The 21,656-nt window shown below is 42.3% G+C and overlaps 1 protein-coding gene across 1 annotated transcript in view; it reads right to left on the bottom strand.

The window, feature by feature from the left end:
- CDKL1 (cyclin dependent kinase like 1) overlaps window positions 1–21,656 on the bottom strand; it is a 115,719-nt gene continuing 94,063 nt past the window's right edge. Inside the window, exons 5-10 of the mRNA XM_082242693.1 lie at window positions 13,544–13,634; window positions 11,022–11,222; window positions 6,638–6,720; window positions 6,465–6,521; window positions 3,992–4,147; window positions 1–411 (exon numbers count right to left, since the gene is read on the bottom strand). Coding sequence (XP_082098819.1) covers window positions 307–411; window positions 3,992–4,147; window positions 6,465–6,521; window positions 6,638–6,720; window positions 11,022–11,222; window positions 13,544–13,634 — 693 coding nt within the window. The 3' untranslated portion in view covers window positions 1–306. The remainder of the gene's footprint in view (window positions 412–3,991; window positions 4,148–6,464; window positions 6,522–6,637; window positions 6,721–11,021; window positions 11,223–13,543; window positions 13,635–21,656) is intronic.

Genomic DNA, 21,656 nt, shown 5'->3' on the forward strand with positions numbered 1-21,656 from the left:
GTGTCTGGATTCTATACATGGACTCAGCTTAGCTGAACCTGTCTGTTGCACAAGGGAGTGTAAGGCATAATTCATTTGTCCATTTCTCAAATACAATCAGATCATCTCCACTTCAGTGCCCATTATGCCACGGCATGGTTTTATTAGCATTTAAATCAACCGGATCCTATAAATAACTTTCAAGGGCCGCGCCCGCTGTTTACCAGCATACAAGTCGCCTCTGGTTTTCTGCTCACACATTCCTGCCGTTTTGTTCCGAGAATAATAAATATTTTACTAGTCTCTCTGTGCCCGACTTTCTCCCAGTTAGATGTTGGGGAAGCGGTAGTTGAATTTTCTGGTGTTGTAATATTTCTTACTCTCCAGGGCCGGTAAGAGGTTGCTGTTGGTAAGCTGTGGGAGATGCTGCAGCTGTAGAAAAAGAGTAGAAGGTCATTTGTTTGAATTCAGAACCCTGAGCTTCAATTGGTAAATGATAAAAATACAAGCCCTGCCCACTGATCTCATAAGATTAATTGCCTGGCTTCAATGCCAGGTCAGAAAGGCAAAAGATGTGATTTAGAAATAAAAAACATTATAACAAAAAAGATGTGATTTGCATCTGTAATAAAACATTAGAACAGCCAGGCAACTGGCATTTTTAGAAAGAGGTTAGCAGCAGTCATATTCTCATTAAAAGTTTATTTTAAGCACTGCTCACACAGACAGGAGCTGACAGACAGGGGAGAGGTAGAGAGGAGAGCAGTGCGATGACAGAGGCATGAATCCCGACCACGGTAATCATTGATCAGTAGGATAAGGGAGACACAGGAACAGGCAGGATCAACCCGTTTTATTTTACAGCATAGAGAGGGACAGGTTAGACAGCACAAGCACTGTGCTGTTTAACCTGCTATATGGGAACAGGATCTCGTTTTTATGGTTACAACTAGAGATCGACCGATTATCGGCAAAGCCGATATATCAAGGGCTGATCTGCACTTTCCCTGATATATCGGAATTGGCCCCTGAGGTTACCGATATTGCCAATATTTCGGGAAAGTGCATGTACCGGAGTGATGCCTGCAGCTAGAGGCATCACCCCGGTATCGGCATCCATAGCCGACGGTCGGCTGTATTGTAATGACAACCGATGCGGCTGAGAAGCCGCTCGACTGTCATTATAAGGAGCGGGAGGGGACGACCCCCCCCCCTCCCGCCACCTTCTGCGGCTCGTCCGGGTCTCCCGTCCCACTGGGAGACCCGGGCAACCATCCTGCACAACCTTCGAGGCAAAGACCTGATCAAAGCCGCATTCGGCTCTGATCGGGTCTCCGTGTAAAAACCCGGAAGTGATGTCATGACATCACTTCTGGGTACTCTGCGCCAAATAAAAAAAAATGACAGCATTCAAAACAGCCAAAATTTACGTTTTGAATGCTTTTTAGTGCAGAGGAGGGTTTTGGGGTCTTTTAGAACCCCAGATCCCTCCACAAGAGTACCTGTAAAAAAAAAAAAAAATAGAAAATAAAAAAAAACATACCGATATGCGATGACCAAAATATCGATATCGGCAATAAAAAAACGATATCGGTCGATCACTAGTTACAACCTCTTTAAGGCTACATTCACATGTGGGCGTAGTGGATCGCGGGCAGAATCACCGCGATTCTGCCCGCTATCCGGAAATTATTGCAAATCGCAGGACGCCTGTGCGATGCCCGTGATTTGCAATGGCACCCCAAACGCTGTGCAATGTTGCAGCGATTTCCGCCTGCCGAATCTCAGTAACATTGTGCAAACAGAATCACAGGACGCATGATGCCCAAAAAAGGTACAAGAGCTTCTTTTGTGTGTCATTCGTCCCGCAATTCTGTTTGCGCGATGTTACCGTGATTCGGCAGGTGGAAATCGCTGCAACATTGCACAGCGTTTGGGGTGCCATTGCAAATCACGGGGAGCGCACAGGCGTCCCGCAATTTGCAATGATTTCCGGATCGCGGGCAGAATCGCGGTGACTCTGCCTGCGATCCGCTACGCCCAAATGTGAACATAGCCTAAAATCTATCTGAACACAGCTAATATATACATTGCAGGTGCATTTAAACAAAATGTGTTTATTTTCTTTAAAAAACAACTACAGCCTGAGTAGAAAAGCCTCTCCCTTGCCAGCATGCTGCAGAGAAGGACCATCCTTAATGCCTGGAAACAGCAGTCTATGTCCAGAGGTCCAAATTGCCCCCTGCTGTGTCAGAGCTCTCCAATAAGTTGTTAGCATGAACCTTGGTGATTGCTGAGCTATAGGTCTCACACGCTTTGGTTTTAATTGCTGTCTGTGTTCCTATCAAAGATTTCTCCTCTATGCTGGTTCCGGTGACCAAACAGATAGGAAATTAAAGTAATATTCCTACAAGGGCAAAGAAAAGAAAACTAGAAAGATTCTAACCCTTCCCCACTCTAACCAAATCCCTGACTTTAAAGCTGAACTCCAGGCAGATGTAAAACACAAATGAATGCAGTTCTGTAATCATTTTTAATATACCATTAAATGTATTTTTTGCAAGTAGTACACATGCGCTAGGTGTGCTGCAGTGATCATGCTAACAAGGAGCATACTGATAGAAGAGGAGGTAAGAGTGACATAAAATGAGCCGGTCAGTCTGCTGCTTCTCCTTTCACTGTCCAGTCACTGGTTTGCCGAGAGACAAGACCTGTAATTCAGGTCTCCTGCCTGGGGGTATGCTGTGTACAGAGCTGTAAAATCTCATGACTGGATAGAGAGAAATAAGTTTCTTTGGCAGGTAAAACAGCCCCCATATATGTATTGCAGTGGTTTGCCTGGAATTCAAATTTATCTAGTATCTTTAACCAGTTGCCGACCGGTCACGTTGACCGTACTGCGGCAAAGTGGCTCGTTCCCGTCCAGCGACTTAGACCTACGTCGCTGGACTCCTCCCCTTGTGGGCGGCGCTCGCTCCCGCTGTATTCAGTCATAGCGGGAGTCGGGCCAGGGGAGGAGCGGCGGTGATCGCTGCTGCTCTTCCCCGATCGTCGGGGAATCGAGTGTGGGGATCCGCCCGCTTGTGTAAACAGAGCGGGCGGATCTCCTAAGTGACAGGCAGGGTCAGATTGCAGGGTTCAGCATAGCTGAACCTGCGATCTGTCCCTGTGTCACTCAGTCACCTCCCCCCAAACACGTTAGTAAGCACCAGGCATACATTAACCCCTCCCTCTCCAATAAAATTAACCCCTTCCCTGCCAGTGTCATTTTTACAGTAACAGTGCATATTTATAGCACTGATTACTGTAGTAATGTCACTGGTACCCCCAAAAGTGTAAAAAATGTCAGTCAAGGGTCCGATCTGTCTGCCGCAATGTCGCAGTCCCGCAAAAAAAAAATCGCAGATCGCCGCCATTACTCAAAAAAAAAAACACACCAAAAATGACAGAAATCTTTCCCTTAGTTAGTAAACGCAATAACTTTTGCGCAAACCAATCAAAATACGCTTATTGTGATTTTTCCTACCAAACATAGGTAGCAGAAAACAAATTGGCCAAAAATTGATTTGATTTTTACATTTTTTTGGGGGGGGAATTTCATATAAAAAAATGTGAAAAATATTGTTATTTTTTCAAAATTTACGCTCTTTTTTGTTTATAGCGCAAAAAGTAAAAATCACACAGGTGATCAAATACCACCAAAAAAAAGCTCTGTTTGTGGGGGAAAAAAGGACGTAAATTTAGTTTGGGTATGGCATCGCACGACCGCGCAATTGTCAGTTAAAGTCACACAGTGCCAAATCGCAAAAAGTGGACGTAAGACAGCAAAATCCTCCGGTGGTAAAGTGGTTAAGAAGACATATGACCCTCAGTCTGGCTTAATGAGCATCACGTCCAGAATAGCTTCTGAAGACCTCCCAACTGCTATTGCGATCTACTGATACAAGATGGAACCCAAAAAATATGGGGGTCATTGACACCTTACTGCTAGGGCAAATTTTGCTCTACGTACCCCTGGAAAGTATTTCCTGTGCAATCTGGTCTGTTTTCGGCTCACTCTCTCTGGATCCCTCGCGGCCTCTGCTTCCTCTCGGATGCTGTCAAAATACGGGTGTTCCAGCAGCTGTTCACACTTCAGTCTCTCTGCAGGGTCCATGTGCAGGCAGCCCTGTAGGTGTAGAGGGGAACAATCTATATCAAAACTTTTAAATGTTTGTGGGTTAAAAAAATGACACTATTGGGTTGATCCAAGTAATGGAGTGCAAAGACTAATCATGAGGTTTTCAGTAATTAGTAAGCAACTAGATTCCAATCTGCCAGATCATTCAAAATGACTCAATACAACCATAAGCAGTAACACAGACCTAAGACGTACCAACCATCCAGCACATACTGGTCCTACGGATGGGTTAAGCCTCGTACATACGTGTCGAAAATCGGCAGGGAATTTCAGTCCGACGACCGATCTGCCGATTTTCGGCTTGTTAGTATGATGCTTCCGACAACCGACTCCGACTTTTCGGCCGAAAAATATCTGGTGTGCAGGCTATAAAATTTTTGTCCACCGTCAAAACAGGGCCGATTTTCGTGCAGTCAGTACAGATTTCGACAGGGAAAAATCTTATGAGCAAGACTGGGCATGCTCAGAGAAGAAAGAACACAAAGAAAGCAAACCAACACATGACATCACTTCTGAAGTAGAATTTTGTCGGGCAGGAAAATTCGTGTGCAGTCTAGGCACATTCCAACCAACAAAACACCACTCTGGACAAAAGACGGACGATCGGTCGGCCGATAATCGTTGCGTGTGTACGGGGCTTTAGGGACCTTCTATGGCCCTGTCCAGCTCTCCTAGAGTAACTGCCTGTCTCCTGGAATCTCCTCCATGCTCTTGAGTCTGTGCTGGGAGACACAGCAATCCTTCTGGCAATGGCACATATTGATGTGCCATCCTGGAGGAGTTGGACTGCCTGTGCAACCTCTATAGCAGGGGTCTCCAAACTATGGCCCTCCAATTGTTCAGGAACTACAATTCCCATCATGCCTAGTCATGTCTGTGAATGTCAGGGTTTTACAGTGCCTCATGGACATGTATTCCCGCAACAACTGGGGGGCCTGAGTTTGGAGATCCCTGCTTTATAGGGTCAAGGTATTGCCTCATGCTATCAGTAGTGACACTGACTCTAGCCAAATGCAAAACTATAGAAAAGCAGTCAGAAAAGATGAGCAGAGAAAACAATGTCTGTGGCTTCCACCTGTAAAACCATTGTTTTGGAGCTTGTCTCATTGTTGCCCATCTAGTGCACCTGTTAATTTTATTAACACCAAAGCAGCTGAAACTGATTAACAACCACCTCTGCTACTTAACTGACCAGATCGATATCCCAAGAGTTTATTTGACTTGATGCTATACTCTGATTAAAGTGTTCCTTTATTTTATTTTTTTTAGCTTTTTTTTTAACTGTCCAGCAAAGTGACAGATTGGAGTTGAAACTAACTAGCATTGTTGGAGGTGTTTAAGTGCTTACATTTTATACACATGTTTATTCCTGCACCCCTGGCAGTGTAAGACCCCGTTCACACTGGGGCGATTCGACTTGCCGGGGCGACCTCACAGGTCGCGGTGCACAGCTCGCACCGCGACCTCGAAGCGGCCGGCACGGACTTCATATCATTGAAGTCAATGCAGGTCGCCCCAAAGAAGCTCCGGACCATTTTCTAAGTCGGAGCGACTTGTGTCGCTCCTATTAGAACGGGTCCACAGCTACTCTATGGCAGGCGACCTGTCAGGCGACCAGGTCGCCTGACAGGTCGCCCCAGTGTGAACGGAGTCTTATAGTTGTTCCTAACCCCTGTCACCACATCACTTCTGTTGGGCAGTTTAGTCTGCATTTAAGTGTTGGGAAAATCTAAGTAATTACATGCAGTTATCAGATTATTATTTGCAATGTTGGTTTAAAAGCTAACTCCAGCCATAACTTTTTAGCTTTGAACAGAGCTTGTTTTTTTTGCTTTTGGGTGTTTTATATGTGTTTGAGTGTTTTTGTACACTGTTTTCCAAGCACTTTGGAGCTTTGGCATTTTTGTATTCACCAACAGAGAAAACTATCATCTGTTACATAAGTTTTTTTATATGGGTTTCTGCTTTCAGCTGCTTCAAAAATTGCACCTAGTCTGCACGAATCGAGCTACAAAAGCAGCTCCAAAACTTTTTTGAGCTCCAGGCAGCGGTGGAGATGTGAACCACCACCATAGAGAATCTTTTTTTTTTTCTCCCTGATCGTTTTTGAGCTACAGGTGTGAATGGGGCCTGAGAAGCTCACAGTGTGCAGTGAAATCAGAATTATCAGTGATTTCAATATGGGAGAGGAGGCTGTACAACTATGCAAGACTGAAGGGAAGAGGATGGAGTTCAGCTTTAACATTTCCTCATTTTATCCAAAACTAAGAGTTTTCACTTGTTAACAAAAAAAAAGGAGAATTACCTTCATGAGTCCCATTGCATTAGCGGAGATATTTGGGAATCTTGATTCCAGGGGCTCCTGAAAATAGAGTAGAGCATTAGCAACAGAAGGGATTTGACAAAGCGTGATGGCATTCTGCAAGCATGGGTTGCTGTGTCGCCCTCCAGTTGGGGTAGGGGGAGGGGGCTTCTCACCATTTTTTCAGGGTCCGGGATGCTGACCCCACTGAAGAACAGATTGGTACTGAACACTTGCTGATGACGAGGAATAAGATCACCTGCAAGAGACAGAACACCAGACAAATGCACAATCTTATTAAATAAACAAGTACCAAAAGCAGTGCCAAAGCAAAAGTGCACAGATATCATAGCAGCCAATCAGAAGTCAGTTATTTTACATGCTGCTGCGCATCTTGGCAAATAAAAGTGTGTTAGTAGCATGACATAAATGGTAATGTCAAATCAAATGGTTTTAAAAGAGCCTATTAGGGCCCGGTCACACCACTGTTGCTTGTTAGAGAATAAAAGAGCTATCTAGAGAGTGCCTTAATCCGGTCTAGTCATAAATTGTGTGGAATGACAGGTGTCCGTGCAGAACCAACTGTCAATGTATGGACTTTAGGGGCACACCATGAAACAGATATGCGCTACATAAATTTCTATAAAATAGCATTTATCAATTCAATTAAAACAATACATTATTAAAATGACAAAACTGGCCCCATACTGGGCTCAGCTCGTAAAACAGGGGGTTAAAGTCTCCTACTAGTACAAGTCTATTACATCATACATCTATAAGAATAGATACATATCATCGCTCAGATGTAAAGTTTGTCTGTTCGTTGGTCGACGTGTTTCACAGAAAACATCCTCAGGACCATAAAGATGTACAGACAGTTACTTCAAGTAAACAGCCTTCCTCCAAGCACCCAAAGGGAATCCGGCCTGGGGCGGACACAGGGCAAAATCGGACCAGGGTATAATGTATATACACAGGTACAGGGCTTTTTTTCTCAGAGAATAGGTTCAGGAACTTCTCCCTTTTGAGTCAACCTTTGACTCTGCCCCTTACCCACCTCCAAGCACCGTTCCTTGGTTCCACCCCTTACCCACCTCCCAATATTGCCCCTTTTAGAAAATACAGACCCAAGTATTATTTTGTGGTGCTAAGTATTTTGTATGGAATTTGTTAATGATAACAAGAAAGACAGTAAAATAGATCTAGCAACAATGGACACTCCACAACAATAGATCCACCCCAATAGACCCTCCAGCAGCCAGCAACAAAGACCCCACCCTCAACAGTACATCCCTCCCAGCAACAACTGACCCCCAGCAACATAAGATCCACCCCCAGCAACAATAGATCCCTATCAGCATCAATAGACCTTCCCAGCAACAATAGCCCCCCCCCCTGCAAAAATAGATCCCTTCCAGCAACAAAAGGTTCCTCAGTAGCCAGCATCAATAGACCCTACAGGAGCCAGCAACAAAGACCAATCCTCAACAGTACATCCCTCCCAGCAACAACTGACCCCCAGCAACATAAGACCCACCCCAGCAGCAATAGACCTCTCACCAGCAACAGAAGAACTCCCTCCCCAGCAACAATAGACCCCCTTTCTAACACAAAAATAGATCCCTCATCAGCCAGCATCAATAGACCTTCCAGCACACCCCAGCACCTGCTATTACATACATTCAGTTCTGGAGGTGCCGGAACTGCGTTCCCCCTGAAAAAAAGCCATGCACAGGTATATATCAGTAAATCTTATAGAGGGGGCAGTAGATATGACTTCAGATCCTATAGGTAGTTAGGACTTTACTATAGGACTTTGGCCCCCTGTTTTACGAGCTGAGCCCAGTATGGAGCTAGTTTCGCCATTTTATTAATGCATGGTTTTAATTGAATTGATAAATGCTATTTTATAAAAATGTATGCAGCTCATATCTGTCTTATGGTGTGCCCTTAAAGTCCATACATTGACAGTTGGTTCTGTACGAACACCTGCTGTTCCACACAATTTATGACTGTTGCTTGTTAATATGCGTTGCGTTAAGGCAGCCCATTAATTTAAATGCGCTGAGGAAACAAAGATGTATGTACTATTTATGGCAGTGCATTGTAACGCACCTCATGTTAATGCATTGCGCTGCAATGCACATCCCTCAGCAAGGGGCACTGTGCACCATTCAGAATAAGCGGCACTGCATCATGCCATGTGACCAGCATTGCCTCCCATTAGGCCCCAAATGTAAAAAACATAATGACGCAATATATGACAATGTTTGTTCCTTCCTTTATTTTTATTGGGTTATGTAATGGGAATTGAAAAAGGTTATTAAAAAAAAAAAATCCTTGATTAGCATGTTGATGAAAGTTGAGGGGTTAGTGAACTTTAGAAAGCAAATATAATCAGGTTAAACTTTCTTTTATTTAATGGGATTCTGGGAGGTGTGGCAAACTTCCTCTTAAAAATGGGGTATGGGTTCGGGAGGATGCAAACTATTAGATAGACAGTGGGAGTCAGGTTCATTTATTGTGACACTTCTAGATCTGAAATTCGAGGGTTCCGTGCTGCAGAGACCACTAGTTGTTCTTTCTAATTTCGTTTGAAGCCAATGCACTGGTTATTTAACCTGCTATAACTGTGCCCTAGTATACATACTTTTATAATAGAGTCAACTATGCCCTCTATTTGCAAGTTCTTACTTTTCTCCTAATACAGATTAAAAATTACTACTGTGGGGTACAGCGATGGGTGCAGTTAGCTGACCTAGGTCACCACCTCTGACTGGCAGGTTTTCCTGAGCCACGATTACATATTTTGCTATTAGCACTGGTAAAGGTCTTGGGTTTTTCTCAGCTCCTGTATTAATACTATGGTCCAATATAGAATGCATACGATAATAGTGCATTTTGTTGCTGAGGTTCTGACTTTTGTCATAATGTGACCATGCCAATTGGCTTCATGTTTTTTTTTTGTTCTTATTCTGTTTTGAATGTGTGTTTTATGTATGTTATATGAAAAATGTTCTCAAAAATGATCTTAATAAAAAAAAAAAAAAAAAAAAAAAAAACTTTCTTTTATTTCTTTAACCACTTTACCACTAGAGGATTTTGCTGTCTTACGTCTGGGCCACTTTTTGCGATTCGGCACTGTGCGAATTTAATGGACAATTGCGCGGTCGTGCGACGCTGTACCCAAATAAAATTTACGTCCTTTTTTTCCCACAAACAGAGCTTTCTTTTGGTGGTATTTGATCACCTGTGTAATTTTTACTTTTTGCGCTATAAACAAAAAAAGAGCGTTTATTTTGAAAAAATAACAATATTTTTCAAATTTTTTTATATGAAATTCCCCCCAAAAAATGTAAAAATCAAAATTTTTTTTAATTTTTTGCCCATTTGTTTTCTGCTACCTATGTTAGGTAAAAAAAATCACAATAAGTGTATTTTGATTGGTTTGCGCAAAAGTTATTGCGTTTACTAAGGGAAAGATTTTTGTCATTTTTGGTGTTTTTTTTTTTTTTAAAGAGTAATGGCGGCGATCTGCAATTTTTTTTGCGGGACTGCGACATTGCGGCGGACAGATCGGACCCTTGACTGACATTTTTGACACTTTTGGGGGTACCAGTGACATTACTGCAGTAATCAGTGCTATATATATGCACTGTTACTGTAAAAATGACACTGGCAGGGAAGGGGTTAATTTTATTGGAGAGGGAGGGGTTAATGTATGCCTGGTGCTTACTGACGTGTGTGGGGGGAGGTGACTGAGTGAGTCAGGGACAGATCGGATGTTCAGATATGCTGAACACTGCAATCTGTCACTCCCTGTCACTTAGGAGATCCCCCGCTCTGTTTACACAGGCGGGCGGATCTCCAAACTAGATTCCCCGACGATCGGGGAAGAGCAGCGGCGATCGCCACCGCTCCTCCCCTGGCCCGACTCCCGCTGTGACTGAAAACAGCTGGAGCGTGCCTCCGGGGGCGCGCGAGCGCCGCCTACAGGGGGAGAAGTCTAGCGACGTAGTACTACGTCGCTAGACGATAACGAGCCACGTTGCTGCAGTAGCAGCAACGTGAGCAGACGTTATGTGGTTAAATGGGCTGGGGGTTGATAAGGTAGAGCATGAAGCAAACCTGTGCTTTTCTATACCAGACAAAGTAATGGTTTTCCTTTAATTCTCCCTCTCTAGCACCACATACCCACCTTTGCTTTGCTCCCCCATTACTCTGTTCAGCACCAGGAGTCAACCCCATAATTTATGGGTATGAAGGAGCATCTGACAGTGCTGGGCAATTCTGGGCTGTCACACGGGGAGTCCACAGCCTTGTGCAAGCTACAACTGCAGCTCTTAGCTGATGCCGGCATTTTTTTTGCTTGCGTCAGCTGAACGAAGCAGCTAGGAAGTGAAAGGAGGCCAAGTATATACAAGAGGCGAAGAACAGATGTACTTCAGACTTCCTAATGCAGTAGCATGCTAACTCCTACATATCCTAAAGAAAAAAAATGCACATTTCTCTTATAATGCTGCAGATTCTTTTAAATACAACTACATGCATGTCACTCACCCATAGTTCTCCTGATGAGATATAACTGATCCACGTCAGATTTTCCCGGCCACAGGGGGATTCCAGATATGAGCTCAGCAAACACGCAGCCAATAGCCCAGACATCCACAGGAGGGCCATACTGGGTGTCACCCACAAGCAGCTCCGGCGCTCGGTACCACCTTGTAGCCACATAATCTGTGTAGTAGTCGCAGGGTCCAGCTAATAAATCACAAGAGAACATCAAATGTAAATATAAATATTGAGGGAAACATTTAAAAAGAAATTTGCTGAAAAAAAAAAAAAACTGTTTGCAAAGCTCAATGTAACCCAAACACTTCATATTCCTAATATGTTCCTGTTGTACCATGTACTTGTATGAGAAAGTATCCTGTTCTCTTTGTATTACTTCGTTTGTGTGAAATCTCCTGCTACTCCTCTTACTTTCCTATTAAAAACTGACCCCACTAAGCAGAAGAGACACACCATGGTCAGTTCTCTTGCTACGCTGGGAACTCTGTGTACTCTCTTCCAATGATCTGACTTGTCCTGACACGCCCCCGCTGCACAGCCATTTACTGTGTGTTGCTGCCCCCCCCCCCCCCCAGCTCTTTTGCATCTGAGAACAGAGGGAATGTGATCACTTAGAAAAAAAGAAAAAAAAAAAAAAAGGTATTTATGTTTTTTTATATCTATACACAAATGTTTTTCATTTCATTTCTATTTTAAACTGAATGAGTTGTTTAACAAGGTGATTAATTACAATCATTTTAAAGTTCAACTAAGGACTCGATTAGGAGAAATAAAGGATCCATTTGTGGCGTGCACTACATCAACTAAGCAGATAGACCCATTTCAGGTCTCTCTGTGCCACCCACACCAATTATGGTTTCAGAGAAAAATAGAAAATGTCAGCTCCTAATTAACAAAATGATTGCAACAGGTTTCAGCATAGAAAACTACTATAGATCCCTGCCAGAGCAGATCTGGTGTACAGGATGTGAACTGTCTACAGATAGCTCACAAGATTTTCTGCCCATGCAGTAATTACACTGCAAAGGCAAAGCCTGCAGGGTTAAAAACCCTCTTTTTTCCAATTAGATCTCAGCTGAGCGAGGAGACTGGGAGGCTCCAGCTGAACTGCTCTATGTTTTGTCTGTAACAGACTCTGCAAAGAATACAATGCAGATCACTCCTAATAAAAGGGTTATCCACGCCTTTGTTAATTAGGAGCAGCATCTCCTCTGTTTTCCCAGCTTAGAAGAGTGGTGTAGGCATAATGCCGGCACCACTCTTAATTTCCCACAACGAGTCAGAGGAATGACTCTTACCCTCCTTATCCCTTCTTTCCAGACAAATATCTAGGCAGTTTGAATTACAGTGAGTAAGTCTAAAAGTAAACAGCTTTTGCTGTAAAAGTACCTTAGGAGTCCTGTGTCATGGGAGAACCTTTTATTAAATACTCATTTTTAAAACAATGAATTCATATAAACAGTAAATAAACTAGAAAAAATAATTTTAAAAAATTGCAAAAACATTAAAAAGTCAAAACAAGTTTAAAATAATATATAATATAATAAATAATAAAGTAGGGGTATTGTCACAGAGTCTACACATATTTCCGCTTGCACTATACCAATGTGGTAGTTTGGAAATTACCTACTTTCTTTTTTCGGGTTGATGATTTTTTTTTTTTGTTTTTTTTTTCACGTGTTGGCCACTGTTGCCATATGTATGTTTTATATTTTAAATATCTATAATAAATGTTGTATTTTATATATCGGTGCCGTTAAAGTCCATGTTTCCTTTTTTCAAATTCTATCAAGTTTAAAACAAACCTAATAGTTTTCCTATAAAAATAAGTTGGAAACGCAGCTCACTAAATGTTTTATTAATGATTTTGCTTTTATGTCTTTTATGTCGAAGATAACCATTTTACTGGAAGAGGGCAAAGGTCCATGTTGCTAGAAAAGCTACAGGCATATAACCGTACTCAGGAATGATTAAAAATTAATTAAAAAGGAATGATTTGTGAAATTAATCATCGATAGAAAAAAAGTATTTTCTTCCAAACCTAATTAAACCAAAAATTTTAGAACAGGCAGATAAGCCAATCATAATTGGCCTACTCCTCCCTGATGCCTGGCGACTCTCTGTGCGCAGCTCGCCAAGTCCCGGCCTGGATGCACCACCTGTTGGGCACAAGAGGAAGCTCACAATGGAGTTGATTTGCTAAAACTGGAGAGTGCAAAATCTGGTGCAGCTGTGCATGGTAGCCAATCAGCTTTTAACTTCAGCTTGTTCATTTAAATGTGTAAAAAAAAAAACAAACCTGTGAGCTATTTTGTTTCTATGCAGATCTGCACCAGATTTTACGCTCTCCAACTTTAGTAAGTCACTCCCAGTGTGATTTCCAAGCTACCAAGACATTTGCAAATAGCGGACAGCAGCTCCAACGGGGCGGCTGCAGCTCTCCCCTGGAAAGGTCTACTCTCCAACTGATCCTTGGTGCAAAACTGTAGATCTGCTATAAATGTACTTACTTAATATCCTGGCAAATCCAAAATCACACAATTTAATGACCAAGTGTTTGGTGATGAGAATATTCTCTGGCTTGACATCACGATGAATACACTGCAGAGATACAAACAGAATTATCTTCAAGCATAATATGTAAAGGAAAAACTGATTTTGATTGCATTGCTCTTAAAATGGAAAAAAAAAAAAGCCTAGCTCAGCCATTGCTGGTGCGCTTTCCTCTCCCTTGCAGCAGCCGTTCACTGACACATGGGAGCCGGAGCTGCTGGATCACGTAATAAGACTGGAGTGGATTAAAAGTAGGTAAGTACAACAGTGGGCAAAAGTTTTGAGAATGGCACATTCATTTTCACAAAGTCTGCTGCTTCAGTGTTTTTAGACTTTTTTGTCAGATGTTCTACTATGGTATACTGAAGTATAATTACAAGCATTTCATAAGTGTCAAAGGCTTTTATTGAAAATTACATGAAGTTTATGCAAAGAGTCAATATTTGCAGTGCTGACCCTTCTTTTTTCAAGACCTCTGCAATTCACCCTGGCATGCTGTCAATCAACTTCTGGGCCACATCCTGACTAATGGCAGCCCATTCTTGCATAATCAATGCTTGGAGTGTGTGAATTTTTTTTTTTTTTTCTTCACCCGCCTCTTTAGGATAGACCAAAAGTTCTCAATGGGATTAAGGTATTGGGAGTTTCCTGGCCATGGACCCAAAATTTCGATGTTTTGTTCCCCAAGCCACTTAATTATCACTTTTTTGCCTTATGGCAAGGTGCTCCACCATGCTGGAAAAGGCATTGTTTGTCACCAAACTGTTCTTGGATGGTTGGGAGAAGTTGCTCTCGGAGGATGTTTTTGTACCATTCTTTATTCATGGCTGTGTTCTTGGGGCAAAACTGTGATTTACCCCACTCCCTTGGCTGAGAAGCAACTCCACACATGAAAGGTCTCAGGATGCTTTACTGTTGGCATGACACAGGACTGATGGTAGCATTCATCTTTTCTTCTCCGGACAAGGTTTTTCTGGATGCACCAAACAATCAGAAAGGGAAATTCATTAGAGAAAATGACTTTACCCCAGTCCTCAACAGTCCAATCCCTGTACCTTTTGCAGAATATCAGTCTGTCCCTGATGTTTTTCCTGGAGAGAGGTGGCTTCTTTGCTGCCCTTCTTGATACCAGGCCATCTTCCAAAAGTCTTCACCTCACTGTGTGTGCAGATTTACCCACACCTGCCTGCTGCCATTCCTGAGCAAGCTCTGCACAGGGGGTGCCCTGATCCCGCAGCTGAACCAACTGAAGGAGACGCTCCTGGCACTTGCTGGACTTTCTTGGGTGCCCTGAAGCATTTTTCACAAATGCAGTGGAAATGTTTTTTTTTTTTAATGGGATTAAGTTCATTTTCATGGCAAAGAGGGATTTTGAAATTGCAATTCACCTGATCACTGATCATTCTGGAGTATATGAAAACTGGCACTATAAAAACTGGGGCAGCAGACTGTGAAAATTAATATTTGTTTTTCGCCATTCTCAAAACTTTTGGCCATGGCTGTACACACATTTATATATATATATATATATATATATATATATATACACATACACACACACATAAATACACACACAGGTTAGGTAGGATAGGTGAGGGGGGGGGGGAGCAACTTTCTTTCACTACAATCAGTTTAACCCCTTGTTTACCAGGATACATTTATAAACGTCACAGTATTCAAGGGGTTGAAGCAAGCTCCAAGGAGCTGCAGCCATTAGCCTGGTATCGAAGTTTAGGCTGCATTCACACCTCAGCGTTTTAAATAGCAGACAGAAAGAAAAAATGTTCAGGAGCTTCTTTGGGGGCGAAATGCTTCACATGATGCGGTTTGCCACAATTGCAGTACAATTTATTACGCGGCACCACGATTTTAGGTGCCATTCAAATAAATGCCATCTCAAATGTGCGGTCTGCAATTTATCATTCACATATTGGCCTTTTAAAATCGCAGGCAGAATCGCGGCAAAGCTGCCTGCAATTCAAAAGGCTGAGGTGTGAGTGCAGCCTTAGAGCCAGTGAAGAGTCGTCAGAAAAAAGTGATCTGGGTGGTCACGTAGTTACATAGTAGGTGAGGTTGAATAAAGACTATAGTCCATTCAGTTCAACCTGTGTAGGTGTGTGTGGACGCAATTATTTCACATACCCCTGAATGTTTTCATCTAAAGTGATCTATCACTTTAGAACGGGGCTCTGAAAGTGAGCACCCAGTCATCACATGCAGCCCCCAACCCCCCCAGATACCATAGTTTTTTGAGATTTTAAGGTGCACCTTTTATAATAAAACAAAATCGGGTATAATATTGTGTTTATTTGAACAAAACAAAATGTATTTTAATGTATTTTTTCCTGAAATTATGCTTTTGAAAAACAGTTGCACAAATATCGTGCAACATACAAAATTGCAACTGCCGTTTTATTTTCCAGGGTCGCTGCTTTCAGAAAATATATTGTTTGGGAGTTTAAAGTCGTTTCTAGCAAAGAATGCAAATTTTACCGTGTGAAAAGTTTTCTAAATTGCCGGTTAGACAAGTGGTTAAAAAGGGGCTCAATAATTGAAGCGTCTATGGCAAAAGGCAATTTGGTAAAGCAAAAGCACCGGCAATATTTTCCTCACTGTGTGTTATTTTGCTCATCTGTACAAGCAGACATTTTGTTTAATTTAGTAAAGGCTTTATTGCTTCTTTTACTGCAAGCACATTATTTTGATTCATATGACATGATCTATGAAAAAGTCAGTTCAGAAGATAATATCGGTTTGGCCCTTAAGGAAACCCTGCCCTTTTGACATTTACAGAATCTGCTCTCAATTACAAACTATACATTTTATTAAAACTTTGAGGTGCATAATCAGTGATCCAAAAAAAAAAAATCTTCAGTCTGTCCCCCAATACCTAATTAATCACCAATTGTTTAAAAATACAGGATAGCAATAATACTTATAATGCTGATTTTTGAAAGACGTGGAGTCACCATTAATTGGTTTTCAGTAAAACAAAACTCTGAATTTAGGAATATGGGTACAGGTGGGCAACAGAAGGAAAAAAAAAACACACCGGTGATAAAAGCTGCTTTGTTGTGACTGTTTGTGGATCTGAACAAACAGAAGCGTAACAAACCAGTCTTCATAGATCGGCCAGACACTCTTTATAGGTATCTATAGTGTTCTAAAGAACAGTTCTATACAGCTTAGCAACTAGAAGAAGAGTACATAAAGGCACAGAAGTCAAATCACATGCATTTACAGAAGTAATAAGTGGAGTGATTTCAGCACAATTTATTCTGCTTCAGATTTTGGTAAAGCAAAAATTCTCAATCTTACTCATAAAGCTGCCTAGGCAAAATCTGCATTAAAATCCTTTTGTTTACCTTTATTTAAACCAGCGGTCTCCAAACTGCGGCCCTGGAGTCGGAGGCAACCCTTTGCTTTCCTTTATCTGGCCCTTGAGGCACTATTTTATCCACTGACACCAACAATGGGGCGGAATTCCTATAGCTGACACCAACAGTGGGGCACATTTCCTTCCACTGACACTCGATGGGGCACAATTCAATCCATTGACACCAACAATGGGGCACAATTCCATCCACTGAAACCAACAATGGGGCACAACTCCATCCATTGACACCAACAATGGGGCACAACTCCATCCATTGACACCAACAATGGGGCACAACTCCATCCATTGACACCAACAATGGGGCACAACTCCATCCATTGACACCAACAATGGGGCACAACTCCATCCATTGACACCAACAATGGGGCACAACTCCATCCATTGACACCAACGATGGTGCACAACTCCATCCATTGACACCAACGATGGTGCACAACTCCATCCATTGACACCAACGATGGTGCACAACTCCATCCATTGACACCAACAATGGGGCACAATTCCATCCATTGACACCAACAATGGGGCACAATTCCTTCCATTGGTACCAACAATGGGGCACAATTCCTTCCATTGGTACCAACGATGGGGCACAATTCCATCCATTGACACCAACGATGGGGCACAATTCCATCCATTGACACCAACGATGGGGCACAATTCCATCCATTGACACCAACGATGGGGCACAACTCCATCCATTGACACCAACAATGGGGCACAATTCCTTCCATTGATACCAACGATGGGGCACAATTCCTTCCATTGACACCAATGATGGGCCACTTTTCCTTCCACTGACACCAGCGAAAGGGCACAATTCTTCCCACTGACACAAACGATGGGGCAGAATTCTTTCTATTGACACCAATGATGGGGTACCATTTCTCCACTTACACCAAAGATAGGGCATTGTTTACTCCCACTGGAAGCCAGGACATTTTCTACTTCCACTAGCCCTAGTCTGGCTCCCTTAAAGTCTGAAGGACAGCAAAGTGGCCCTTTGTTTGGAAAGCTTGGAGACCGCTGATTTAAACAGTGTGTTTTTTCAAGAATGTATTTTGGATAGCATTTTTCATTTAGTTTTTTTTCTTGTTCAAGTATTTTTCATTGAAAATACTGTAGTGTATTACCATCAGTAACATGAAAAGTCAAAACAGGGCCAATCAAAACTTCGCACAGGGGGAATTAGGCTAGGTCCCAAATTACAAAGAATTAAATTTAGTGTTCTATTTGTATTTTTTTCCTTTTTCATTTATTTTATCATGATTTGTACACAAACAATGAACAAAATGTAGAATTAGGAAGCAAATGAAGGGTTGTTTTTTAGAATAGGACCGGGTTAAGGATATTTGCAAGGAGCGTCTGTAATCCTCAAACCATTTAAAGCATATTCCACTCCTTAAACACTTTCAAGGGTATCGCCACTTTTGTGGGGCAATAAAATAGAAAATAAAAAAAATGATTAAAAAAAGCTTTATATACAATATACAGTAAGGGAAAAAAAGTATTTGATCCCCTGCTGATTTTGTACATTTGCCCACTGACAAAGAAACGATCAGTCTAATTTTAATGGTAGGTTTATTTTAACAGTGAGAGACCAAACAACAAAAATATCCAGAAAAACTCATTTTAAAAAAGTTATAAATTGATTTGCATTGTAATGAGTGAAATAAGTATTTGATCCCCTATCAATCAGCAAGATTTCTGGCTCCCAGGTGTCTTCTTTACAAGTAACGAGCTGAGATTAAGAGCACTCTCTTAAAGGAAGTGCTTCTAATCTCAGCTTGTTACCTGTATAAAAGACACCTTTACACAGAAGCAATCAATCAATCAATCAATCAAACAATCAATCAGATTCCAATCTCTCCACCATGGCCAAGACCAAAGAGCTGTCCAAGGATGTCAGGGACAAGATTGTAGACCTACACAAGGTTGAAATGGGCTACAAGTCCATCGCCAAGCAGCTTGGTAAGGGGGCGACAACAGTTGGTTGATTATTCGCAAATGGAAGAAACACAAAACACTGTCAATTTCCCTTGGTCTGGGGCTCCATGCAAGATCTCACTTTGTGGAGGTTCAATGATCATGAAAACAGTGAGCAATCAGCCCAGAACTACACAGGAGAATCTTGTCAATGATCTCAAGGCAGCTGGGGCCATAGTCACCAAGAAAACAATTGATAACATACTACCTTGTGAAGGACTGAAATCCTGCAGCGCCCACATGGTCCCCGAGCTAAAGAAAGCACATGTACAGGCCCATCTGAAGTTTGCTAATGAACATCTGAATGATTCAGAGGCGAACTGTGAGAAAGTATTGTGGTCAGATGAGACCAAAATCAAGCCCATTGGCATCAACTCAACTCGCCGTGTTTGGAAGAGGAGGAAGAATGCTGCCTATGACCCCAAGAACACCATCCCCACGTCAAACATGGCGGTATAAACATAATGCATTGGGGTTGTTTTTCTGCTAAGGGGACAGGACAACTTCACCGCATCAAAAGGGACGATGGATGGGGCCATGTACCCTCAAATCTTGGGTGAGAACCTCCTTCCCTCAGCCAGGGCAATGAAGATGGGTCATGGATGGGTATTCCAGCATGACAATGACCAAAAAACATACAGCCAACACAACAAAGGAATGACTCAAGAAAGAGCACATTAAGGTCCTGGAGTGGCTTAGCCAGTCTCCAAACCTTAATCCCATAGAAAATATGCTGGGAGGGAGCTGAAGGTTCGAGTTACCAAAGTCAGCCTTGAACCCTTAATGACTTGGAGAGGATCTCCAAAGAGGAGTGAGTGGGACAAAATCTCTCCCAAGATATGTGCAAACCTGGTGGCCAACTACAAGAAACGTCTGACCTCTGTGATTGCCAACAACAGTTTTGCCACCAAGTACTAAGTCATGTTTTGTGAAGGGGTCAAATACCAGAATAAAATTTAAACAAAACAATCCAAATGAATTTGAAGGGCAGACTTTCAGCGTTAATTCAAGGGGTTGAATATAAATATCAAGTACAAATTTTCGGAACTGCAACCAATTTTATACACCCCCCCCCATCCCCCATTTCAGGGGCTCAAATGTAATTGGACAAATGAATATAATCATAAATAAAATGTTCATTTTTATTATTTTGTTGAGAATCCTTTACTGGCAATGTCTGCCTGAAGTCTGGAACCCATGGACATTACCAAAGACTGGGTTTCCTCCTTTCTGATGTTTTGCCAGGCTCTAACTGCAGCTGTCTTCAGTTGTTCTTTGTTTGTGGGTCTTTCTTGCCTTCAGCAAGTGAAATGCATGCTCAATTGGGTTAAGATCAGGTGATTGACTCGGCCATTACAGAATATTCCACTTCTTTTCCTTCAAAAGCTCATGGGTTGCTTTTGAAGTGTGTTTTGGATCACTGTCCATCTGTACTGTGAAACGCCGTCCAATCAACTTTGCTGCATTCGGCTGAATCTGGGCCGACACTATATCTCTAAACACTGCAGAATTAATCCGGCTGCTTTGGTCTTCTGTCACATCATCAATAAACACCAATGACGCAGTGCCACTGGAAGCCACGCATGACCATGGCATCACACTGCCTCCACCATGTTTTACAGGTGACGTTATGTGCTTTGGATCATGAGCTGTTCCAAGCCTTCTCCACAATTTTTCTTCCTGCCATTCTGGCACAAATTAATCTTAGTTTCTTCCGCCCAAGGAATTATTTTCCAGAACTGGTCTGGTTTTTTAGATTTTTTTTTTGGCAAGGTTTAATCTGGTTTTTCTATTCTTTAAGCTTATGAATGGTTTGCAATTCACCTTGTGATAAACCCTCTGTATTTTCTCTCGTGAAGTCTTCTCTTGATTGTAGACTTTGACAAAGATACGCCCACCTCCTGAAGAGTGTCCTTCACTTGTCTGGATATTGTGAATGGGTTTTTCTTCACCACAGAGAGGTGCCTGCCAACATCCAACACGGTTGTCTTCCGTGGATGTCCAGGCCTTTTTATGTTGCTGAGCTCACCAGTGCGTTCTTCTTTCCTCAGAATTTACCAAACTGTTGATTTGGCCACTCCTAATGTTACTGCCATCTCTCTGATGGATTTGTTTAGTTTTTGAAGCCTTACAATGGCCTGTTTCACTTGCATGGACAGCTCCTTTGAACACATGATATAGATTCACATCAATAGATTCCAAATGTAAATACCACACTTAGAATCAACTCCAGACCTTTTACCTGCTTAATTGATGAAGAAATAAGGAAGGAGTAGCCCACACCTGGCCATGAAACAGCTTTTGCTTCAATTGTCCAATTACTTTTGGGTTCCTTGTAAAAGGGGCGATAGCTCTTCTTAAGAGCTGTAATTCCTAAACCCGTCCTCTGATTTGGATGTACCTACCCTCAAATTAAAAAGGTTGTAAACTCCGCTAAAATTTATTTATTTTTTTTTACACCCTGAAAGATAAACACATAATGAGCTAGTATGCATCGCATATGGCATAAGTTGGCTGGATGCCGGGATCGCGGCATCCGGCCATCTGATTGGCCGGAGCCGCGGTGATGTCACTCCCGCGCACGTGCGCGGGAGCCGACAGTCACGGCACGGGTCTCTGAAGAAACGGCACCAGCGGCCATTCCTTCAGAGCGCATGTGCCAGTGACGTCACTGGCTGCATGTAAGG

The sequence above is a fragment of the Pelophylax lessonae genome (assembly GCF_965119305.1).
Source record: "Pelophylax lessonae genome assembly, chromosome: 13".
Classification (NCBI taxonomy): domain Eukaryota; kingdom Metazoa; phylum Chordata; class Amphibia; order Anura; family Ranidae; genus Pelophylax; species Pelophylax lessonae.